Source organism: Trichoderma atroviride, chromosome 3 (assembly GCF_020647795.1).
Source record: "Trichoderma atroviride chromosome 3, complete sequence".
Lineage (NCBI taxonomy): Eukaryota > Fungi > Ascomycota > Sordariomycetes > Hypocreales > Hypocreaceae > Trichoderma > Trichoderma atroviride.
The window spans coordinates 3,909,090-3,933,179 of NC_089402.1; the positions used below are offsets into that span (position 1 = coordinate 3,909,090).

General features: G+C 51.5%; 7 protein-coding genes across 7 annotated transcripts; 4 read left to right on the plus strand and 3 right to left on the minus strand.

Moving 5' to 3' along the window:
• Nucleotides 1-413: 413 nt before the first annotated feature.
• On the minus strand, nt 414-5,379 carry TrAtP1_006562 (uncharacterized protein). The gene is made up of 4 exons (XM_066113174.1): nt 4,922-5,379; nt 4,618-4,851; nt 3,433-4,555; nt 414-3,360 (listed from the first exon to the last, which is right to left on the minus strand). The coding sequence occupies exons 1-4, from the start codon at nt 5,142-5,144 to the stop codon at nt 2,832-2,834; spliced, it is 2,109 nt and encodes a 702-aa protein (XP_065969260.1). The 5' UTR covers nt 5,145-5,379; the 3' UTR covers nt 414-2,831.
• On the plus strand, nt 457-2,225 carry TrAtP1_006561 (uncharacterized protein; the record flags this gene model as incomplete). Its single annotated transcript, XM_066113173.1, has 3 exons — nt 457-527; nt 620-1,271; nt 1,365-2,225. 3 exons carry the CDS (start codon nt 457-459, stop codon nt 2,223-2,225), a joined length of 1,584 nt encoding a protein of 527 aa, XP_065969259.1.
• Nucleotides 5,380-8,919: 3,540 nt separating the features above from the next.
• On the plus strand, nt 8,920-14,256 carry TrAtP1_006563 (uncharacterized protein). The gene is made up of 4 exons (XM_066113175.1): nt 8,920-9,603; nt 9,675-10,328; nt 10,397-13,552; nt 13,623-14,256. The coding sequence occupies exons 1-4, from the start codon at nt 9,229-9,231 to the stop codon at nt 14,196-14,198; spliced, it is 4,761 nt and encodes a 1,586-aa protein (XP_065969261.1). The 5' UTR covers nt 8,920-9,228; the 3' UTR covers nt 14,199-14,256.
• A 377-nt stretch (nt 14,257-14,633) lies between these two features.
• Nucleotides 14,634-17,151, minus strand: TrAtP1_006564 (uncharacterized protein; the record flags this gene model as incomplete). The annotated part of the gene is made up of 2 exons (XM_014083141.2): nt 14,634-16,885; nt 16,953-17,151. The coding sequence occupies 2 exons, from the start codon at nt 17,149-17,151 to the stop codon at nt 14,634-14,636; spliced, it is 2,451 nt and encodes an 816-aa protein (XP_013938616.2).
• Nucleotides 17,152-18,164: 1,013 nt separating this feature from the next.
• Nucleotides 18,165-19,732, minus strand: TrAtP1_006565 (uncharacterized protein; the record flags this gene model as incomplete). The annotated part of the gene is made up of 2 exons (XM_066113176.1): nt 18,165-19,576; nt 19,648-19,732. The coding sequence occupies 2 exons, from the start codon at nt 19,730-19,732 to the stop codon at nt 18,165-18,167; spliced, it is 1,497 nt and encodes a 498-aa protein (XP_065969262.1).
• Nucleotides 19,733-20,355: 623 nt separating this feature from the next.
• TrAtP1_006566 (uncharacterized protein) lies at nt 20,356-22,824 on the plus strand (the record flags this gene model as incomplete). Its single annotated transcript, XM_014083143.2, has 1 exon — nt 20,356-22,824. The coding sequence occupies one exon, from the start codon at nt 20,356-20,358 to the stop codon at nt 22,822-22,824; it is 2,469 nt and encodes an 822-aa protein (XP_013938618.2).
• A 46-nt stretch (nt 22,825-22,870) lies between these two features.
• TrAtP1_006567 (uncharacterized protein) lies at nt 22,871-24,077 on the plus strand (the record flags this gene model as incomplete). The annotated part of the gene is made up of 2 exons (XM_066113177.1): nt 22,871-23,270; nt 24,064-24,077. 2 exons carry the CDS (start codon nt 22,871-22,873, stop codon nt 24,075-24,077), a joined length of 414 nt encoding a protein of 137 aa, XP_065969263.1.
• Between the last annotated feature and the right edge of the window lie 13 nt (nt 24,078-24,090).

Here is a 24,090-nt window from a genome sequence, read left to right on the forward strand (position 1 = left end):
TGCGAATGCATTGAATAGCTATTCGGCTCAGCGTTGCAAGTTTTCATAGCCGCGGTCCGTTTCGGACTGCATGAGCCGAGTCTCGCGCATACATCCATGGCTATGCAGATAATCATTTGGCATTAGGTAGCATGCACCCCGCGACTATCTTTTATTCACGACTTGTGGTTGGCTCTGCGGTGGAGCCGAGCCGAGATGACGGCGAACGCATCGTGATTGGCTTGCGGCAAGTGCCACTGGGTGCTATTTCCTGGCACCGCAGCTGGTACAAACGTGTAAATACACACGTCCGTTTTGCATGATGCGGCGGAATAACTTCGGAGCAGGTGTGCTTGTCGGGGCTGTATCAAACAACATAACCTGTATAGAGTAGCAGAGATGTGAAATTATCGAGTGATTGTCTAGATAAACAAATTTGCTCCTATTGGCTATTGAGAAATAGAATTTGAGTTGGGCATGATTGGCAAGCAGAGCCACATCCGCTGTTTAGCCAGGATTGCTGCACATTTCCGCATCTGCGTGTATCAGTCGGACGACTTATAATAGTCGCGAACAAATGCACTCTCCCTTTACACAACGGTATTGGGTATACCTGCTTACACTCACCACAACGAATCAGACTCTCAACTTCATGGCCCCATCCCGCAAACGACCTCTCAGCCCCCCCCGTGCTTATTCCCAATCCCTTCATCAAGAAGCGCAATCTCGCCTGGTCTCTCGAGTCTCCATCGTCATCTCAAGATCCTCACTCTGCCACTTCATCGTCTCTCCTCCCTACTTCATCAACTTCAGCTCCGGCTACTATAACCACAGCTACAGCTCCTACTTCCGCTCCCCTTGCTGACAACACTGCTGCCGCATCCACTGACATCTCGACCTCTACCGCCATTTCTTCTCCGGCGGCACCAGCCCGCAGGCCCACCGCCGGCACCACCGCCGAGATCGAATCCGGAGCCGTCCAGATATCTGACCATCTGGCCCAATTCACGTCGCTCCTCTCCTCGCATCTCCGCCCGACATCGGCCCCCATCCCTCGACTGAGTATCTCGGGTTATTCCAGCCTGTACCAAAGCTGTGCAGGCAGCCAGAGCGGCGCGCACTTTGTGATCCATCAGCACGACCACCCCGTGGCCGGCACCCACTACGATCTCCGCCTTCAGATCAACGAGACCAGCAGCGTCAGCTGGGCCATCATGTACGGCCTGCCGGGAGATGCCAACAGCAGCCGGTTGAACCGCAATGCCACCGAGACTCGCATCCACTCACTTTGGGCGAGTCTCCCTGTCTTATCCTCCCCACTTTGCTACCTGACATGACCTCGACTCCTAATACCCAGTACTAATACAATCCGCATTTATATGCAGAATCACCTCGTTGAAACAGCTTCTGCAGAAACAGGATCCCTCATTATATGGGACACGGGCACATACTCCGTCCTTCCACGCCGCAGCAAACACGCCCCTCCAGAAGACCCCTCTTCACCGCCAGGCTCTCCTCACTCATCATCATCTCCAAACAGCAAGCAGCACACTCCAACGGCCCAGTCTCTCCTTCACGCAGCCTTTCAAAATCGCAAGATCCGGCTGCGTCTCCATGGGACAAAGTTGCCCAATCCGTACGTCATCAACATCCGCCTGACCAAGACGGAAGATGCAGTAGGGCGATCTAGAAGCTCGAAAACGCCGCGAACTAGGCGCCGCGGGAGGACGGCAAAAGCGCGCCCTGCAGATCCGGAAAGCACCTCTTCCGACAGTGATGAATATTATAACGACATAGAAGAGTCTGCCAACGATGAACCGCAGGCTAAAAAAGGTACCAACGACACACCCTCCCTGAATGAAGCACGCCGTAAGCTGCAGCAAGAAGAAGATGCCCAAGTCCGCCTGAACAACGCCTACGCCGGAGCATCAAACACCATCGGCAGCGTCTATCAACGCCGATGGTATCTCTCACTGGACCGCTGCGCCTGCGGCTTCACCGAAAAGAAGCGCTACGGCCGCAGCGTGTGGGAAAAGCTTCTCCCAGACACCGCGCCCAAGGACCCTTCCGGCGACTTGGAAGCAGATCCAGAAGAATCCTCCTGTCGGCTCTCGTTCCCCTTCTACGTCCGCGGTCCACAGTTTGAGCAGAGCGTAGTGACGGGAAGACTGGGAGAAGAAGTTTTGCGAGACGAGGGCGTGACCACCTTTGTCCCCAGGAAGGGATGGACTCCTGTGATGAAATGACTGTCTTTAAGGAAAACGGTAATATCTTGTAAACTTATTGCGTGCCTCATATCTTGTTCCAGGTCCCGGCTACCTGAGAGAACAAGGTCAACGCTACAGTTGTATATAAGGCATTGAGATGCACACGTAAAAATGCACATCGCCTCCATCCGTACGCCCATCATATCAAACAGAATTTTCCATTGATTATATCAGACTATAAAACTATTGCACTTTTTGCCCAACCGCCACCCCGCCTGCTAAATCGCAGGCCGGGCAAACTGCCCACGCCCTGGGCAAAACTATAGGGAAAGAGAGACCTCTTCTCTCTCTCAAAAACGTATAATGATATCTTCTTCGGCAGGCTCAAATGCCGCCTTGGGATCAAAGCAAATTACGCCGGCCCGTAAAACGCCAGCCTGTACCAGTAAACGTTGGCACCTACCGTCATCCATCTATATAGTCATTGCCAAACCGCGCTTCTCATCATTCTGTGATGGCGAGTGCCGTGCCACAAGAGAGGAGATAAGACAGCCCGCAGAACACGGCTCGCTCTACAAAATAAAGTAAATAAAAAGCAGAAAAAAGAGGAGGCTAAAAGGACAAGCCGAGGCCGGAACTTCATGTTCAGTTTGAAACAAGAGTTGGAGCGATTCTTCGCTTCTTGGGCTCTTTGGTGTCTTCTTTCTCGGCCTCATCAGCATCCCTCTTTACGCCCGTACTTGGGCCAGGCACAACTTTGGGTGTCTCTGGAGGTGTAGTCAAGGGCACGCCCGTTACCCTGCCTGAATTGGCGGCCGTGATTGACGGCACACTACCACTAATGAGGGGCGGGTTGCTCACGACACCGGATTGTGTAGCCACAGAAGATGTCGAATTCGACCTTGTAGGTGAGGACGGGCGATTGGATGGCACAGACGATGTGGCAGGAGGAGAGGGTGCTGTAAAAGAGCTTGCCGAGTTGCGCGGTTGATGCTGCGATCCATTTGGGAATGAAGCAGGCGATGCAAACGTCGACGTAGGAGTTGCTGCGGATGCACTTGCTTTTGCCCCAACTTCGCCCTTGTAAATCTCGCCCAGCTCGCCCGGAGCAAATGTGAGTGAAGAGCAGAATCCGTCCGATGACGAGATGATGAGGGTGAGTCCATCAGTTGACCTATGAAAAGAGAAAAAAAAAAAAGAGTTAGTTCGCAGTACTCATCCAGGCTAAGCAGCCGAATATACGTACCAAGCAAGATCAGTAAAAGTTGCGCAGTGCAAGTTGCTAACTATGCATATCGGTGTCTTCTGTTGCGTATCATATAGTAGCACCGAGTCTTGAGTGGCGACCGCGTATACCATTCGGTAAGGAAGGGCAAAGGCAGGCTTGGGGCCTGGCGTTGACGCATTTGTCTCGGTAGACACTCCTTTTGACGGAGCTCCTCCTTCGGCGGCAGTAGTCGAAGCAGGCGTGGGCAGCGGGGGAGGATCCATGACGGATGGCGCGGTAGATGACTTGGAGGAGACTGGATCTGGTAAGGAGGGGATGGTGTCCTCTGCAGAAGATGTATCAATGGTGACATGTTTAGTCACCGGCGGTGACTGGCGGAGGGTATAGAAAATAGGTGAGCATTTGACAACGACTGAAGGCTTTTTATGGCCTGGCAGGTGAGCTATCGGGGGTTTATTGATGCCGCCTCTAGTGTAGATGTAGACGGTATTGATGATTTCGTAAGTTGGCTTTGCATCCTTGTCTGTCTGGTGTTGATTCTGATATTGCCCAGACGGCGTGAGCAAGAGGCTCCCATCTGGCGTAAACGTAAGTCGTCGAAAGAAAGATGTCAGGGTTTCGTTGGCATAAAGACTGGCATTCTTCATTCCCGTGGCCCAGTTAGTGTTGAGAGCATAGTGAGGTTTCGGCGACGCCTCCATTGGCATGACGGCAGGAAGAGGTAGAGAAGGTGCCGGCGAGACCGAACGACGAGAGGAGAAGGAAGACCGACGACTATGGCTGATGACGCTTGGCGGGTTCATGGGGAGAGGTGCGGAAGTTGGGGTGCTTGGGGCTGAGGGAGCTGGTGATCCCACAGACGTGGCAGAGTCTACGGTAGACATCTGCGCTCGGTGACCGAATTCCGGGGGCGCGGGACTGCTCGAAGAGATTCGTCGAGTAGGGAGATCGGCTTTGACGTGGCTTGCTAGCCTCGGCAGCTTATCGTCCTGGCTCAAGGAATACTGCCCGTCTTTTGTCTTGAGAGAGTAGATGTGGACGGATCGATCGGACGACTGGGTTGCAATGTACTCGTTCAAGGGATCCCAAGTGACGCCTTGCACGTAGTGACTATGTTCGGCAATTTGCCTTACAAGTGTTCCTGTCATGGCCTCATATTAGCTCGCGGTGAACCTCGCAAACAAGAGCATTGCCGCTGCCTACCTGAACTGGCATTGTATATTCTCGCAATATTATCCATACTACCGATAATAAAGTAGACGGCGTCGGGGGACCATGCCAAATCGTATATCTCGGCTCCGCTAGAGCGACACATGTGCTTGGCTCTCCATGATTCCTTATCGTCCAGACCTTCCGATCCAAAGTTGGTTGCCGGAATCTCGCTGGGAACCCATAGAATCACATTGCCGTCGTCGCCGGCCGAAGCGAGGGTTTCTCCTACATTTGATAGCTACTGTCAGCCCGCGGATAGCCAATGCAGAGGAGCACCGTTGTCAATTTGCTTTACCTTTGGGGGCCCATCGCACAACATTGACAGCTTGATTGTGCTTGGACAAGGTCGATAGATATTCGACTTTGCGTTCCGGGCCGTCGGCTTGAACTTTCCACACCCTCACATGGTTGTCACCACCGGCCGTGGCCAGGCGGCCCTTGCCGTTTGGCTCAAAGTGAGCAGAGTAGATGGGGGCATTCTGGTCATGCCAATTGATGATGAGCGGCGAGGCCTTCATCGTGACGCTTGCGTGTTAGGGCGGCCGTCGAACAAGCAGCATGAGGAGCTGGCGGCAGCGAAAAGAGGCGGAGGGACGATGGTCGTGGAACAGGCTCTCGATGAGATTGGATGGCTGGACAAAAAACGCCGGGCTCGAAAGAGGGATTCGACAGCGAGGGATTCGGTCTAGTCGGCAAAGGGCTTGACACGCGTGACAGTCTCGGGCAACAGAGGCTCGTGATGGTCGAAAGTTTAAAAAAAAAAAAAAAAAAAAAAAAAAAAGAGAGGCGGGACGGGCTTGGCCGCGATAGAGAAGCTGCCTCCAGCTTTGGAAATATTCCTCCAGTATGGCACCGATGTAAGGTCAGTGCAGGATAGCCGGCTGAAACTGGGTCGCCTAAGAGGGCCAACTGCTCGAGGCCAATAGCGGCTAGAGGCTCGAATCTTGGGGGCTGGGCTGGGGTGCTGCAGGGTCAGTTGAGTGCTGTGCTGGTCTTGCAGGGGCCGTAGCAGCTGCCCGCTCAGCCGCCAATCGAACGAGGGCCAGGCGCCTCACCACGGGTCCGTATCTGAGAATCAACCAACACACGCACTGCTGGTTGCTTTTTTGCCTCTGTGCTGCCGTCGCTATTGGCCCGGCCACGACGATGCCAGCCGCTTTCGCTGCCGACTGCATACACCTTGCTGTAGGCTCTAACGCCCTGCATGACACGGCGCAAATCCTGTCGCTGGGCTGCAGGGCTGCCATCACCCGGGCCAGTGCATTACGCGATTGGTACGAGATACTCGGCTGATCATGCCAGAGCTTGACGCTGGCCTCTGTCGATTCTCGATTCTACAGTATGCCAGGCGAACCTCAGCCTTTTTTTGCCTGTTGCTCTTTTTGGTATTGCGCTTCCCCATGTTCCCCATGGTTTGCTGCTTGGACTCCATCTCCACACCTCGTGTTTGCTTCTGCTCCCTCTGCTGATCGGTAAGGTCATAAATCACACTACTGCTACCCCGGATCATGGATGACTTTTTGACGATTATTGCTTCCGTTGGCTGATGGGTCCTTTGGCCTCTACGATGTTGATTACTACATCATGCCCCTCTACCCCTTGCGCATCTATCTCTGTTCAACTCTAAACGCAGTTGAGCCAAGAATTTGGCAGTGCTGGGTAGCAGATTACATTTATGCTTCGATACGGCCTCGCTGATGCAGATCTGCGGATGAGCAGCAATTTCACACATTACTGCATATCACTAGCCGCCCGGATGATTCGTCCTCGTACCTGTTTTGAGCAAGGCTGTGCGATTTCAGGCGAGTCAGCGTAGCTGAGGCGATATCTACCACCGAATTCCTTTGCTCCTGGTTTTCTGCCATAACATGGGTACATGTAGTCTGCTCTGTTTCCCATGTTGTGTTGTGTTGTGGTTAGAGTCTGTACAGCTGCATCGGCGGATACTGGCTCTCCATCCGTTAGTCGCGAACCTCTATCAACTTGAAGACATGGCAGATCTCTCTTTCAGCCGTCGGCCAGGATATGACCTGGTTAGATTGGCCGAAAACAAGCAGATCATCAGTAGGCAGCTAGATAAAGAACCTATTGCGAGCAGCCGGCGCTTGCCCGGTAAGGCTACAATGCATGCTCCAGTTCATTGGCGGCCTGGGTTGTCAGATAGAGTGCTACTCCGAGCAGGCATCCGTTGTGATTAGCTGCCTCTCGATGACACTTTGCAGGCACGTAGCAATAGTGTATGCAATGTAATAGTCATGCGTATATATTGACGCGGTGCTACCTCTTGGGAGGCTACCCAGGCTCCTTCGGAGTGGTTGAAACACTGTAGACGGCGTGGATTGATGCCAGACTCGGCAGCACTGGGCAACCACGGCATGGGAGGATTCGACTCGTAGAATCACTAATGTCTGCGAGTGAGTCACTTGACGGCGAGACGGATTTGGAAACGTCCGGGGTGCGTGCCATTATGTTATACATGTAGCCTAGACCTCCCACTAAGCAAGTGTGTGTGCTGCTCTTCTTATATTCATCTCGCTCACCTCGCATCCAACGGTGCTCCCTCACCTACTGCCAAGCCAGGAAAAGATGGCGAGGCATCTTTGGGGGCTTGCTCTGGGCGGAGCTGTCAGTCTTTGTGCGACAAAATCCACGCCTTGATCGACGGCCGACAACCTCCCAGAACGACACTCGAGGCCAGCCGTGTTCCTGAATGTGAAACCGACAAACCTCATATACGTGTGGGTGGGCCATTGAGATGCTACTTGTACGTGTATGCAATCGCTGTGGCGCTTGTGCTGGCCCGCAGCCGCTGGATCCCGCCGAACAGCCTGCCGGAAGCATGCACCACACCGTGATTCAATACAAGTTGCTCGTACTCGTACAGGAGGGGTTGGATGCAAGATCCGGCGGCTCTGCATTTGAACGGCTCGTGATCTCAGGTCTGCATGCGGAGGACGGGAAATGAGTAAAGAGGCAACAAACCTGGTGCACCCTCCATCACCAACATCCAGAGAAAGCGGTGTAGTCGAGCGGTTACTACATGTAATTGCACCGGTAAGAAACCATACCGAATCAACTGTCGCAGCTACCTTGGTATTTTCTAGTACCCATGCTCATTGATGCATGTCTTGGATATCTCAGCTGCATAGTACTATTGGGATCACAACAGCTACTATTGCCTGTTGTAGTCCAGTCTATCATTAAGCGCCCCTGCCGGTACAAACGATGCAATGGATTATGCCCTCGAACGCTTCTTTCGATGTGGCGCAGCCTGCTCATTGTGTACTGTACTCTATCGCGGTAGCACTTATATACGTGGGCATGAGACAAGAACCAAGATAGCGGCATGGATTCATTAGCAGCTCCCCGCAATAGCTCGATGGCGGGACAGCATCGCCTAGTAAAAGTCCCAGACCCCATGGCGGTCGCAGCGAGCCAATCAGTGCGATTGCAGGTGGCGTTGGACAAGGCCTTTTTGAGGTGAGACGGACGGCCTAATCAACCCGCGAGCCGGGGATTTCTGTTGGCGATGGGAAAATGAAGGCAACGACTGAAACTCCCTGCCGCAGTGTTTCATTGCTATCTGCCGGCCCGAGATAGAGGGCGATGCTCGGGCTAGATGATGCCGCGATGTTGATGCCTCCTCAGGCACCAGCTTTGGATTGTAGCTACCTGCCAGGCAGCTGGCGATGATGCAGCCATCAGGCACTTTTGCAGCCTCGTATCTAAGGTAGCCTGCAGAGGAGGGAATATAGGAGAAAAGCAAGTGTCCTTGAAGGCCAAAAACGGCAGCCTAAGGTCGGGTAGGCACTCAGTGATGTGATTATGATTGATTTGGTCAAGCCTGCAGCGATCCCCATTGGACCATCTACGAGCCAAGACTCGCTCATCTCGCAAGGCTTCGGCCGTGACTCCTACAGTCGATCAAAAGTGCTTCGCACGGCATACAAGCGCTGCTGCGTCTGTCCAAGCGGCCGTTCTGGTACCTGATCCTTGTCCAGGCTATCGCCCGTCTGGAAATGGCCTCCGCTTCCTGCCAGAATCCGCTCGCCCAGTGCCTTGGATCGAGCCAACGGCAGCGTTTGATAGTGCTCGCCCCCGTCCGCATAGAGCAACCGAGCAGCTCGTACGAGACATGGACGCTGCTAGTTCGACTCGGAGTCGGAGGAGCACTGCGACTAACAGCCGGCGCAATACCCTTGGTGCGCCACCCGCCCGGGGGATCCTGGCAGGTGCAGCTTTGGCGGGCTTTGGCTGCGTTGCATTCTGTTCGGTGGATGCGGTGGATAGCTTGCAGCACGGGATGGCGCTCCTGCGATAAACCTCCTTCGGCTGACTGATAACTACTGTACATGCACCGCCTCGGACGGCACGTTCTTTGCTCGCCTTTTGCTTTCTTTCCTGTTCATCTTCATGTCTCTCCTGTCGTCGTTCTTGCTGTAGAAGGAGGCATTTGGCCATCTTGGTCGGAACTGTACAATCCCCCTCGGCACCTGTGCTGATGCTCTCAGCATTGGCGTCTCTCGATAAGCTTCCGTAGAGCCGCATCAGCTTGCATCTGAGCTCCCCCCGGCGCGCCGGCGAGGGATTCTCGCTGTGACGATGACGATGCAGTTTCAGAATCAACATCAGCATGTGCTGGGCGCCGTCAGTGACCCGGCGGACCAGTTCAGTTCCTTTGTGCTGCCACTCTCCATCGCCGGCTTAACGGTTGTCGGACTATTTTCCCTGCCGGGCGCCGTTGCTCTTCTTTCCCAGGTCCGCAACCGCACGCCAAAAGACAACTTTTACTCGGATGTCGACGGCACCAGCACGCCAGAAGCTGTTGCTGCATTTTCCAACAAATGGCCCAAGCTTGCCATTCTTCTCCTCGCCCTGACAAGCTTTGACACATCTGTTGCTTATTCGATCTTGACCACCCTTCACGCGGACCGTTATGGCCTCTTTGTTCCCAGCTGGCTGACTACTGCTGCTCTTGTAAGCTTACTCGCTCTCCTCGGCTCCAACGAGCTGTAATATCAATTCGACTAACGCTCTCAACCCCAAAGGCTGCCATTTTGCTACAAGCCGTCTTCATCTTCCTTCACCGGTCTCCCGTCAAATCCCACGACCTCGGCATTTGGTCATTTGGGTCGTCATTCATTGCTATTCTGCTCAACATACTCCAGACTCACCATGCTTGGCGGCTCGGAGCTACCAAGACTGACGCTTTTTTCATTCTTCGAATAGTCAGCTTGGTAGCTACCATCTTGCAATTGTTTGCTAGCATTTCGCTCCCCCGACGACCGGCCGTCTCCCACAATGGTAAACCGGTGGACGCGCAGTTTACAGGCTCCTTCCTGAGTCGTTATACTTGGTCTTGGGGACAGCCCTTGGTTGCGTTGGCCACTAAGAAAGGCGACCTGGACGAAAAAGATATTCCAGGCCCAGATCACAACTTCAGAGCCCGAGATCTCGTCGAGGCTTGGCACAAGTTTGAATTCAAGGGCACACTTCTGAAGAAGCTTCTCCGTTCTTATCTGCCCCTATTTTTGGTCCAATGGACTGTCACCATCTTTCGATCATTTATTGGCCTTGGGCCGTTCTGGGCCATGCTGCGCGTGATTGAGCTCTTGGAACAGCGCTATCCCGAAGGCGAACGACCAATGGGCCAGATCCTGATATACATCGTTTCACTCGCCCTTTTCTCTCTATGTGGACAGGTACTCACATTTTATTCCTAATTTCTCATTACGGTTGTACGTGCCGAATACTAACTCGCTATATATAGTGGACGCAAGGATGGATCATGTGGTTTTCCATGTACAAGACTTCCATTCCTCTCCGAGGCCAGCTTTCCTCTCTCATTTTCGAAAAGTCCTTGAAACGAAAAAACGTCAAGATGGCAGAGAAGGAAACGCCAAAAGCAGACGAAGATGAGGGCAACGAGGACACAAAGAAACCCGAGGAGGAGACCGTTCTAAAGTCCCGCCAAGCCATTGTGAATCTTGTTGGTGTCGACGTCAGGCACGTATCGAATCTTGCGGCCTTTCAATTTTTCATCATCAACAGCTTGACCAACTTGTTCTTTTACTGTGGCTTTCTGCTAAAGCTGATTGGTTTCTTTCCCTTTGCCGCTGGTATCTTGGCATGGGCTCTTGTCTTGCCCATCAACACGTACGCCACCAAGATCTACATGAAGCATCAAGCCCAGCTCATGAAAGATCGTGATGCTAAGCTGGCAATTGTGAATGAAGCGTTATTAGGCATTCGTCAGATCAAATTCACTGCCCTGGAGAACCAGTGGGAAGGTCGTATTCAAGAGCAACGAGAGAAGGAATTGACGACTCTGAAGAGAACCTTCATGGCGGACTCTGTCCTATTTGCATGCTGGGTTATCAGCCCGATTTTTCTCGCAGCTGCTTCATTAACTGTCTACTCTGTCCTTCATGGCAACCTATCTCCGTCTATTGCCTTTGTCAGTATCAGTATCTTTAAGAGCTTAGAAGTCACACTCTCTGCTCTCCCAGAGCTGCTCACGACATCTGTCGACACACTTGTTTCGATCAAGCGAATTGACACATATCTTAGCGGCCCTGAAATGAAGAGGATTCTGTCTGATGGCCCAGATGTTGCTCTCGAAAATGCCACCATCTCCTGGCCTGTTGACGTCGAAACTCCCGACGAAGAACGCTTCATTCTCAAGAATATCAATCTGTCCTTCCCTGCTGGCGAGCTGTCTGTGATTTCTGGTAAAACTGGAACAGGAAAGAGTCTGCTGCTCTCTGCTGTACTCGGCGAGGTTGATCTACTTGAAGGTGCCATTCATGCTCCCCCCACCGTATCGCCGCTTGAGCGCAATGATCACGCGGCTCATCCCGGAAACTGGATTCTTCCCGGCTCTGTTGCATATGTGGCCCAGACCCCTTGGCTCGAAAGCGCTTCCTTCCGAGATAATATTCTATTCGGCCTCCCGTACATTGAAGCGAGATACCAGAAAGCCATCGATGTCTGCGCCCTGAAAAAGGATCTCGAGATTTTGCCTGATGGCGATAAGACAGAACTTGGAGCCAACGGAATCAATTTGAGCGGAGGCCAGAAATGGAGAGTAACATTGGCACGAGCTATCTACTCACGCGCCGAAATTCTGGTCATGGATGATATTTTCAGCGCTGTTGATGCTCACGTTGGTCGACACATTTTCGACAAGTGCATCAGTGGTGACATCTGCGAAGGTCGAACTCGAATCCTGGTTACCCACCACGTGGCGCTCGTTCAATCCAAGGCTAAATATCTGGTGGAACTTGGAGAGGGCACTGTTCTAAACGCTGGCCTGACGTCGGAGCTTGCTGAGGAGGGCATCCTCGAGAGAATCAAGACCCATGAGCAAGACCCGGAGGAGATTCAGCGTGAAGAAGCGGCTGCTGAAGGCTCGACAGTTGTCAACTCTGAAGAAGGCTCAGTTGCCGGTGCCGATGGAGCATCAAGTGAAACCGCCACGGCTGACCAGTTGGCCAAAGATACGGCTGACCAGGTGGCTAAAGATAAGGCTGCCAAAGACTTTGTCGAAAAGGAGACTCGCGACAAAGGGCAAGTTAAGAACCGGATCTATATGAGCTACCTGACCCATAGCGGTGGCTGGCTGTTTTGGATCATTCTCGCCGTTTTATTCTCCAGCTTCGAGGCAGGTAATCTTGCTCGAAACTGGTGGGTGAAAATATGGACGTCTCAAAGCGAGAACCAAGTTGACGGAATCCATGCCTTTGAAGCGGAGCAGAAGCACGGTCTTGCCTATGGTTTCACTTTACAGCACGGCCCGTTCCATGTTGCCTCGAACTTGCTGAGCGCCGAATCCACAGAGCATAATTTGTACTATTACTTATCAATCTATGTCGCTCTATCTGCGGCCAGTGGATTGGTCGGGACGCTGCGCTTTATCTGGTCATTTTATATGAGCATCAAGGCTAGTAGGACCCTGTTCAAGCAAATTCTCTTCACAGTCCTCCGAACCCCCTTGCGATGGCTTGACACAGTCCCTGTTGGCCGAATTCTTAACCGACTCACCTCTGATTTTGATATCATCGACAACCGCATCAACATGGACTTTGGCATGTTACTCTGGCGTTCTTTGGGTCTCATGGGCGTCTGTGTCGCCGCTACTCTCGTGTCGCCTTATATCCTTCCCTTGGCATTCGTTTTGGTCATCTTTGCTGCGATAGTTGGCAAGATGTACATGACTGGTGCCAGGCCCATGAAGAGATTGGAAAGCACCTCAAAGTCACCAGTCTTTGAACAATTCAACGCGACGTTATCGGGTGTGGCTACGCTTCGAGCGTACCAGAAGACCCAAGTGTACGTGGACCGTATGTACGCTCATCTTGATCAGTGGGACTCTGTAAGCATTTATGGCTCTCTGTTCAACCGATGGATGAGCTTCCGCATGGCCTTGATTGGTACTGCTTTTAGTTCCATTGTCGGCATTGTCGTTGCCTTGTCCCCATCCATTGACGCTTCCATGGCTGGCTTCACTTTGGCGTTCGCTGTTGACTTTTCCGGAAACATCCTCATGACTCTGTGGAGCTATACTAGCTTGGAGCTGGATATGAATGCCACCGAGCGTGTTATCGAGTACGCTGATCTCAAGACCGAACCGTTGGATGGAGAGAAGGCACCTGCTGCCTGGCCTACGTCGGGAGATATTGAGGTCAAGGATCTTGTTGTTGGCTATGCTGAAGATCTGCCGCCAGTCCTGAAGGGCGTTTCCTTCAATGTCAAGAATAATGAGCGCGTGGGTGTTATCGGACGTACCGGAGCTGGAAAGTCCTCGCTTACCCTGGCCCTCTTCCGCTTCCTCGAGGCCCGATCAGGCACTGTCTTGATTGATGGTGTGGATATTTCCAAAATTGACCTTCACAGCCTGCGTTCACGATTGGCCATCATTCCTCAGGTAAGATTTATTTTCAACTCTTGATTCTTGAGCTGTACTGAATTAGTGTACTAACGGTGAAATATCTCAGGACCCTGTACTGTTCTCTGGCACTGTCAGGAGCAATCTTGATCCATTCAACGAGCGTACGGACGAAGAACTCCGCGAGTCGCTTCATCGTGTGCATTTGGTCGACTCTCAGCCAGCCACGCCCGCCAATGAGCCATCTTCTGTCGCTGCTTCTGCCGCTGCTTCAACCACCACTCCAACCAACGCCAACATCTTCCGGGATCTCACCAGCGGCATCGCCGAATCGGGCGGTAACCTCTCTCAAGGTCAGCGCCAACTCCTCTGCATGGCCCGAGCTATCGTCGCGCGACCCAAGATCATGGTGCTTGACGAGGCTACCTCGGCTGTGGACATGGCAACCGATACGCTCATCCAGCGCAGCATCCGCGAGGAATTCACCGACAGCACGCTCATCGTTATTGCGCACCGTCTGAGTACGATTGCTGATTTCGACCGCATTCTCGTTCTTAGCGAGGGAGCTGTGGCGGAATTCGGAACGCCCAAGGAGCTGTGGGACAAGGAGGGAGGTGTGTTTAGGGACATGTGTGAGCACAGCGGTGAGCTGGATAAGCTGCGAGAAACGATTTTGGGAAAATAAGAAAACATGTGGAAAATACCTAAGATGTAGTGGATTCATTTGGATAGGTAAAAAAAGGGGGGGGGGTCTAAAATGGGGATGAAGCTCAAAAGGCTCGTTTGTATTTATTGCTTCGCTTCTTTCGAATTATTTGCTCTTACGATAGATTGTTTGTTAGTGATGATCTAATCATAGTGGACAAAATGGCATTTGGATGGTCATAATTTCGTGTCTCGTCATTGCTACTATCTGGAGTACAATCTCTGTAGATACCACTAAGGTATTGAAAATAATCGTGAAGAAATCAAAACTTGCGTTAGAATGATCCATCTTCCTCGCATTTAGGCCAATCTGGATGAGTATTTTTTTTTTTTTTTTCCAAAGAAGAGAACAAATGAAAAAGAGCCAATCAATCCAACCTTGCCGTTCAGCTTCTCCTTTCGCACACTAGTCCACTTAGAACTCCTCTCCATGAACAACGTCATCATCACCATCGCCATCATAGTCAGCATCATCAGAGCCCAGGGGCATCTCAGACTTTATATAATCCTTGAAACCCTTGCTCATCTTGACTACGGCACGAATGTGCTTCTCCCCAATAGTAATAGTCGGCAGACCTTCCTCATTGGAGTCGCTCTCGGCCAAAGCCAGCGCCGTCTGCATAGCGTTGCGAATCTCTCGTCCATTCCACTTGAGCACGCGGACCTCCTGGCTCGACCAGATAAACTGGCGGGCCGCGGTGGCGACGCGGATCCTGCCGTGGGAATCACGGTTCAGGCGGTCAAAGTTGTGAGTCCAGATGCGCTCGCGGTCTTCGTCGCCGAGGTTCTTATAGTGCAGCGCGACGTGGATGCGGCTGAGGAAAGCAGTGTCGAAAGATCGGACACGGTTGGTGGTGAGGAAGAGCACGCCGCGGTAGTACTCCAGGGCACGGAGGAAGACGGAGACGAGGCCGTTGCGAGAAATGTTCTTTGCGCGGCGGCGCTCGAGATAGACGTCGGCCTCGTCGAGCAAGACAAGAGCTCCATAACGCTGGCCCAGCTCGAGGAAGTAGCTGAGGTTGTTCTCGACACGGAACGCATCGACGCTCAGGTCGCCGCTTGTGAGAGAGATGAGAGGCCGGTTGGTCAGTTCGGCAATGCACTCAGCGGTGCAAGTCTTGCCAACACCAGGCGCACCGTGGAGGAGGAAGATGCGTCCTTCGCCCTTGTTGCGAACGAAGTCATTGCCCCAGGGAGTGATTTGGCCATCGACGCCAGTGGAATATTGGCCAATGAGGGCCTTGACAGTCATCTTGATATCATCGTCCAAGACGAGATACTTGAAAGCCTCTTTGTCGGCTTTGACAGGGCTGAGGTTGGCAACGTGGAGATTTCCCCAACGACGAGTGCCAAGGATGAATCCAGGGATTGTCTTGCTGAGAACATGGAAGAAGATATCGCTGTCAGGCGGGGTATCGCACAGAGGATCAAGATCTTCGAATCCATCGTACGGACCATTGAGCTCCTGAGGTCGATCTTCAGTGCAGACAGCGCAGCCGCATCTTGGCAAATATCGAGGAAGATGGTCTTTGTTGGGTATATTCTGAGTTACACGGCGGCGGGTGGGATGAGGATATCGTCTTCCTTCCCAGTCCGGCGCGGTATCAAAGAACTTGTCGAAGCCAGAGGCATCACAAATAACACGACCATTCATAAAGCCAGTTGGGCCGCCGGGCAGTCTATTGCCGGAACCAGAGTTGACAAGCAAGCCCTCGTATTCCATATATGTAGGACGCTTGAGGAGCTCCCAGTACAGCTTGCCTTCTGCGATGAGTTTTTGACGCATCTCGACGCCACCTTGGGCAGCAAGGTCTTCTTTCCAAAAGGCTGCGGGAACCACTGACAAAGTGCTGATTGCTTGTTCACCTGGCCATGGATTGACAACATAGCTCTCCATAAAGCGGCCAACTTTGGTGCCGTTGGACTCCAGCAGCCAACAGTTTATCCTGTAGCTGTCAGGACTATTTAGGTGACGGCTGCCACCACTGACACTGCTAATGACCAAAGGTGTCCAGATGTCATATTTTTTGGTATAGATGACATTTCCTGGCTTCAAGAGTAGCCAGAAGTACTGGAAAGTTGCCATAGGAGTCTCGAGTTTGTGGAGCTCCTGTTCCTTGGTAATCTCATCTCCAAGACTTTCATCAAGGAATTTGAGAAGAGTGTCGATATGCTTGACTGTGGTCTCAGCATACTCGGCACTATGCGCCTCAGGCTGGTTATCGCGATACTCAAGAAGCTCGCGGCGGTGGTGATACAGCATGCGATAGGGTGCGCTGATAGTAACTGTTTTCCCGTTGAGACTGACGGTCGGGTAGTATCTAACAACAGCTCTTAGAGCATTGATGAGATGCTCCGAGTAGATAACCATGAGAGGAGCATCAGCTACAGGAGATCCAGCCGGATCAACATACTGCTCTTCATCGGTATAATAGCCGTCACTTCGGTAATCGACGTTCTCAAAGGCAGCCGTGAGGGGCCGATCTATCTGAGGGGCCGCCCGACGAGGATGAACTATGCGTCTATGATCATCGGGTCTGCCCTCAATGCAAACAGTGGTGACAATCTCGAAAATAGGCTTCTTGACAAGCTCGCCGTCCTCGTCAGTCTCATCTTGTCTGATTTCGTAGGTGGTCACGTTCTGGAACGGCTTAGAGCTTCGCAAGCCTGCAGGATAAAGTCAGACAATAATAAACCTTTTAGTTGAAGCAAAGGAAGGGAGATCTCGACTTACGCCCAAGGAAACGCCGATTGATACCGACATGATTGAGGGTATACAAAACATCAGGAACATCGCCATCGACGACGAATCTGAGATGTCGCGAGTTGGGTAGCATGCTGCGAGGTCCCAACTCCTCAAAGCCATCGCTACTCAAGCTGTCCTCGCGAGAGATGTTGTAGTCTCGAATGACAGGAACATGACGTCTAGCCATGATGCCGGCGTGGAGCGTAGCTTGAACCAGACCAGAATGAAAGTAATGAAGGATAGAAAAAAGGCAGCAAATAGAGGATATGAAATGTATCAAGTGTGTGCCAGATCAGAGATGAGCCTCATCCTTTGAACAGCGGATGGGGGACATTATAACCTTTCCGTCCTTCACGGAGCACAAGCCGGGCGTAGGACTGTGAATGTGATTTGACTGTTACTCGAAGGCAGCAGCATCCTGATTTCAGCCTAGCCAGCCTAGTGAGCTTATCTGCCTGGCGATCAGCCAACAGGAGGCTCAAGCAAGATGCGCGCAACGGAATCTGGACTAGGTTTATGCATGGCAACAGCCGGATCACTGCAGCTCCTATGGTCTGTTTGCCGACTTAAAGAGGGGCAGCCCAATAGAGGCTGAGGGATGCATCCTTTGCTGGCCCGAAGAATTGCTGTGTTGTCATTCTCATGCGGCTGGCCGCCTGGGGCTGAAATGCTGTCTCACAGGTGTATTGGGCTGTCCCATCCGACCGGTCGCCTCTCTAGATCACAATAGTCACAGGCGATAGACGGCTGTGATTAGCTGTATGACAAGCTTTTGCAGTGGAAGGTAGGAGTTTTATTGGACCCGTGACTATGAGGTTTTGTTATCTCGCGTGACGCTGTACAGTAAGTAAGACGGTGTCTATTTTGCCCGATGTTTCTTGTAACCAAGTACTAATCCAATTCGGATCCTTCGCTTTCGATATTGTGATGCATTATGTGATACAAGTTTGCTCTTTGCGGTGCACTGCCACTTTTGATGAGCTGAGTGTGCCTAAGAGACTACTTAGTGCGCTAATTGATCAGTTGCTGAAAACGATTTCAGCGACGAAAAAGAAGGTGAAGAACTAAGACAACTCACTGGAAATAGATAGTCTCCAGTCACCTTACAAGGCAATAATCATCATGCCTTGTAGTAATTGCTATTGACTGCTGACCGCGTCGTGATGTGCTGGTGTTCCATGAAACGCAAAGTACCTCGTCTCACTGGTTTCCATTTCCATTTCCATTTCCATTTCCGTTTCCATTTCCATTTCGCGCATTTGTGGTCACATTGCTTGCATGGGCCAGCAGAAACTTACAGCAAGTAAGTGTGAGCTTGCATGCTTTGGTCCATCCGTCATCTTGCGCAATACCAAGCTTGATGCTGGTATCTCCTATCTTGTCCCCTTCAATTTTATAGGGCAGGGTCAACGGCGTGCCCGATGATTGTGTTTCTTGTTGAACAAAGACACCAAGCTGGCGAACTAGCTCGAGGAACCCGACCATGGCAGTGTCGAATTTGCGGTGCATAAATGTTAGTCCAAGTGGCATGTCTCCAGAGCTGTATAGTTCTAGGACGTGTTTCTTGGGGGGCGCATTCATCGGCCGTCCACCTAGCCTACTGGATGCCGGGTTGGGCATTTCATATCGTATGATTTTGGAGGTGCTACCCAAAGGTAGTGGATCGTAGCCTTGGAATTTGTATCCAAGTTTGTCCGCAACTGTCACCAGTAGGAGCAGAGCATGGCCCCAAGCAGCATTGACTTCTGGCCAGTCCACAGGCTTGTTTGAGAGCCTGCCAAGGCGCAGGCCGTTGATTGTAGCGAAACTGCCGTCATGGCTGATGCAAAAGGTATCGTTGTAGACATTGGATCGTTGTAGCTTCTCAAGCAGCTGTGAGTCGTTGTTATACTTGGCATTGATGCTGTCTCGCTCGGCCTGGAATTCTGCCATTTTGGTAGCAAAGGAGTTTCTTTCCCTCCAGAATTTTTCTTCCTCCTTATTTAATTGTTGCGACTCCTCCTCCAGTGCCCATATTTCATCGTCCAGAGCATCTTTCTCGGCCTCGAGCTTTTTCAACTCTGCCATAGCGGCGGCCTTATCTTTCTCTGCCTTCTTGAGGGCCTCCTTCCAAGCTTTGACATCCTCCTCACTTGGCTGGTTACTTTGAGTATCTTTCAGATATTGGACATAGGCGTCCCTTTCTTTTGATGCCGAATCGAGCTTCTTTTGCAGGCCTTCGACTAGTAACTCGGTACAGTCCACACATACGGGGTGATCGATATCGGATCTGGCGGATAAAATCTCAAATAGTCGATTAATCTTGTCTAGATCATCTCTCTTATTTGACTGAGGCTCGTCTTCGGGGGCTCCGTTTGTACTGGATCGGGGGACTACAGCTCGTTCTTTTTGCTGTTGCTGAGGAGGCAGCGGATGCCCAACTTGTGACTCGGTAAGATATATGAATGACATTGTAGAATCTCGAGGTTGGCTGCCTCGGTATCTCTTGAAGGTGGGAGGCCCGGCGTTCTGCGATACCTGGTCGTAGAGTGACCTTCGTGACTGCTCTTGGGCCTGGAGAATCGACGGTCGTGGGGCCGAGGCTTTCGTAGCTGGCGACGACGATGCGGCTGCTGTGTCACAGATCGGTAAGTAACGGCGTGCATCTTCTTATATCTTCTGCGACGGCAAATCAAAGACTTACAAAGCAGAAGGTCATAAGCGGCCGGGTTGAGGTCATCAAGAGAGCTGTCCAGCCTCAGCGGCTGGCGGCACTTCTGGCAGTACATCTCGGCGCGTTTGACAGTACGCCGGCTGAAGAACTTTGGTGTATTGATAGCAGGAGTGTCTTGTCATACCCTAGGAGAGACTGGTTGCAAAATGGGATGAAGGAGGGAGTATGGAAGTCGAATTTTAAGTGTCGAGGTTTAAGTCTGCGCTTGCGTACACATGTACCAAGAACCTCGAGTTAAGCACATGAGAGAAGTCCTGTGACGGCATAGAGGCGCTGCAACCCCGCTATAGCTGAAGTTTGATCTGCCCTGTGCCTGGGGACTGTTAGGGGACTCAGCGCACTATTTTAGGCCAACTGGCAGCGGAGATGGAGCTCACAGCCGCTAACAGTTAGCAGGCGCAACCACTTAACGCGCGCTTGCGAATGCTCCGTGCAGCAGCGAAATCGCGACGCGGAGTCTAAGACCCATGCTCGGCCCATCTCGTTGCTCCCCCAACCATCTTTATCCAACCTTGCAGGCCTCGCATTTTCAATGTCCACCTAGGCCACCGGGAGATTGGTCGTTGGCAGCACCCAATGGCGACTCGATCTCAGCATTATTTCTATATCAATTGGAAACACTGATCTTTTACTGTAGACTCTAGCGACAATAGCGTTTAAGCTTTGTTCTTGCTGGCCATGGAACCACCGGCAAAAAGGCGCCGCATGAGCCAGCTGCTGCTGGACAAGGAATATGTCGACGAAGACGACGACGAGCTCGCCTCGCAGCCATTTGAGGTTGAAGCCAAACGAGACCCGGGTTACAAGCTATCTATCGAACGAGCCTACGCAGACCAGCGGTTCCAGGCCACCATGGCACACATCTTCGACAAATATGGCCGCGACTTCGAAGGCATTGGAGACGAGATCGATCTTGTAACGGGCGAGATTGTCGTGAATAATGGGCATGTTCACAATATGCGAGACGAAGGCGATGTTGGAGACGACCTGGGAGAATATCTTGGTGAAGAAGAGGATGATGAAGATGAAGGAATTCTCCTAGAGGATCTATTTGATGACGAGGAAGAATTCGGAGACGAGCATACAACAGAGCAAGAAGGCGATGCAACAGTCTTTGGAAAGCAAATTCAAAACAACAATGGCTTGGATGAGGATGAAGAAGATGAAGATCGCATAATACAGGGCCGTGAAGCGCCTCGCGCCTCGCATTCAACAGCCTTGGTCTTGGGATCATCGTCAGGAAATGCATTGCGCGCTTCTAGAACTCCTTTGCGCGCCTTGTCACACAAGACCCCACAAGGCAATATCTTGGATTTAGAACCCACCGGGCAGTTGCCATTTGGCTCCTCGCCACTCTCTTTCGATCGTTCGCCGTTTGCCATGGAGCAGTGGAACATTTCTGGTCAATATTCTGATCCTTTGTGGAACCAGCCCGATCTGTTTCCTCTCCACCAACCGAAACCCCAGCAGTTGCCGATTAAAGCAAGCCGGTATAATTTCCCTGCGCAGAGCGGCCAAAGCTCGATCTGGGCGCCTCGGTCCAAGTTTCGAGATGAAGAGGATAAGCCGCTTCAATCCGTGTTTGCGGCTACATTTGGGAAACATCTACTCGCTAAGAGGAAGAAAGTCCTTCGTCATCCACTGTTGCTACCGCCCGCCAAGGACGTGGAAGATGATGACAAGAGAGAAGAAGAGGACGAGGAGGAAGATGAGGATGTGATTCTGACAGGGAAAAAGTCCAAGGAGATTGAAGGCTTTGGCGAAGTCGAAGTGAATCTTGCCAAGAGAGGCAAGCGTTTGAACGTCAGTCACCTGTCTTCCGAGACAAGTAAAGAAGTCGAAGAGAAAGGAGTGGAAGGGGGTTCGAGTGATAGCGGCTATAAGTCTACACAAAGTACTCGAAGAGCCAGGAAGAGGAAGCAAAGGCCTGATGAAGACTTGATGAGAAATGACACTCTGGTCCGAGTTGTTGAAACTCCAAGGGAAGCTCCTCATCTGGATGATGTAATACCGTCACAAAGGTCCAAACAGACCCACCAACATTTGTCCACCGCTAAACAGCTCGATGAGGCTGATGGGCGAAGGCGCTCTGGACGCATGAGGAAGCAAGTAGAATTCCTCAACAAAATTTCTTGGGCCGATGTCTTGGCGGAGCAGAGAGCTGAAAAAGAAGTGGCACATTCCCGGAATAGAGATGACGGTCAACTTATTGAAGATGAGAGCGCCTTTGAGAAGCGGCCTGTCTTGGCTGCGCCGGAGGAAGATTATATCCCAGATTCTGCTGCTGAAGATGAAGAAGGGCTTGAAGAAGAGGAAGAAGAAGAAGAAGAAGAAGAAGAGAGGGAAGGGATAGAAGAAAAAGGAGAAGCAAGAGGCCAGACAAACTTCCGTGGTGATTTGCCGACACTACGTGCAATGGAAACCCGCCAGCCAGATGCTCATGACGAATCTCGTGCGTCAATACCAGGAGTATTTCCTCGCAAGAATGCAGATTCCGCGTGCCTTCTTTCGGACGACGAAGCTCCCACGTTGCTGTCAAAATCAAGGAAAACGACTTCGAAGAATACGCTCAAAGATAAGCTCCCACTACGCGAAATCCACAATATCAAGACCCAAACAACTACAAGAGCCGACTTGCTGGCAAGTCGCAAAACTAAAAAATCGGATGATTCTCACAGAGAGAACACGAATACAAGAGACGGCGTTGAAGATACGTCCCCGATAGTTAATAAGAGTGGTATGAGTTCGAGCAGACACCTTGATATTCCATCTGAAGACTCAAGTGGCGTGGCGCCATTGTCTTCTTCCCCTACTCGTTTTCTCTCTCGAATTACTCTTGAAGTGTCTCTCGATGACAAGCCTCAAACTTCACACACCTCGGCACAGAAGTCTAGGTATCGGCGATCTGCAGAGATTCGCTCTTCAAGCCCATGTGCTCGTATGAATGAAGATACACTGAAAGCTACGACCTCCACGCAGAAGAGACGCCCATTGACGAAGCTTGCAACAACTCCCATCGTTATTGAGGACAGTTCCTACGAGACGTCGGATGAGATTTACCCGGTTGAATCTTCTCCAATCACTAGAGCCTCTATACCTATTGAACCAGCCCTTCTCTCTCCTAGACGTGCCACGCCCCCCCCCTGAAGTGGTGACACGAGCTTTCATACAATCTCCTTCGAAACCTTCTTCGATGTTGCCTCCTAGTTCTCCAACCAAGAGCCCGTCGAAGCGTACCTCGTCTACGCACTCAGGGCCCTCCTCTGCTAGCAAAGCCAAGACATCTGGCCCCGTCACATCTTTACCATCCTTGAGCAACCCTCCCCAAACACCTCGTCACTCGAATCGCCATTCTTTGAAGGTTCCATCTTCTCGACACTCCATCTTGTCTTTGCTATCTGATGACGAAGATGAGGAGGTTGATGAGCTGGGCCGCAACCTGGCTGCCATGCCCAAGCTGCTTAGCTCTGCAGCGCAGCCAACAGCGCGGAAAGTATGGAAATCTAGCTCTCGCACCAGAGAGGTGTATCATACCCCAGTCAAGAAGCGACCAACTGAGCCTATTAGCCCTGGTAGCATTATCAAGACGCCTGGTGGCTCATTGAGGGCATGTGGAGTGGATGGATATAGATGTGGCCGAGATTTTTGTTTTACGTGTTTATAGGACCGTGGCTAGCCTTTATCGTTTTTATGAGAATAGGCGTTTTCAGAGAGAAAGAGAGAGAGAAAAGGAGAATTGACTGGTGGCGTTTAACGGCATAGCTAGTGGACTGGGCAAATGGAGTAACATATCTGGAGATCTTTTTTTACTTCTTTGGGAGAAAAGGGAGGACAAAAGGGTAGTGTGGAATGACGATGTATTACACGCTACCTACATATTAGCTAACCGCAAATCAAATTAGTTGTTCCAAAACATCGAAAAGGGGAAGCGAGAAACTATGGGTGAAAAGTCCTTCCCTCCCTCCATCCCTTTCCTGCCTTCGCACCCGAGCTTTGCAAATGCCCAAATTTCCTGAAACGCCGTAGACCGACTTTGCTGCTCCGAGATAGCTGAACTTGTGACCGATTGAGTGCAAAGTTCGCTACCTCTAGGGTTTTTTTCTTCTCTTCACAAACTGGTGAAAAGGATGATGGAGAGAGGGAAAGGGGGAAAGGAAAGGAGAGAGTTAGGGAATAGAGAAATTCTGTTCGCTGTAGTGTTTTCCTAACCGCTTGCTTTCTTTCTCATATCCAGCCACCGAAAAATATTGTTGTTTCCTATCATAATTCCTGCACCGCTTTGAACAGCCGCAGAAGTTTTACCGTTCATCATAAAAAAAGAAGTGTTATGCCCCTAATTTTTTTTCTTTTAATTTCCCATGACTCATCCCCTTGAATATTTATTAGGCAGCCCAGCCTAGCCGAAAGAGTTGG

Excerpts from the sequence above, each read along its gene's own strand:
- TrAtP1_006563 (XM_066113175.1), top strand. The coding sequence starts at position 9,229 with ATGACGATGCAGTTTCAGAATCAACATCAGCATGTGCTGGGCGCCGTC. Across the intron at positions 9,604-9,674 it reads GGCTGACTACTGCTGCTCTT|GCTGCCATTTTGCTACAAGC; the intron begins GTAAGCTTACTC and ends TCAACCCCAAAG. Across the intron at positions 10,329-10,396 it reads TTTTCTCTCTATGTGGACAG|TGGACGCAAGGATGGATCAT; the intron begins GTACTCACATTT and ends CGCTATATATAG.
- TrAtP1_006562 (XM_066113174.1), bottom strand. The coding sequence starts at position 5,144 with ATGAAGGCCTCGCCGCTCATCATCAATTGGCATGACCAGAATGCCCCC. Across the intron at positions 4,556-4,617 it reads AATATACAATGCCAGTTCAG|GAACACTTGTAAGGCAAATT; the intron begins GTAGGCAGCGGC and ends AGGCCATGACAG. Across the intron at positions 3,361-3,432 it reads ACTTTTACTGATCTTGCTTG|GTCAACTGATGGACTCACCC; the intron begins GTACGTATATTC and ends CTCTTTTCATAG.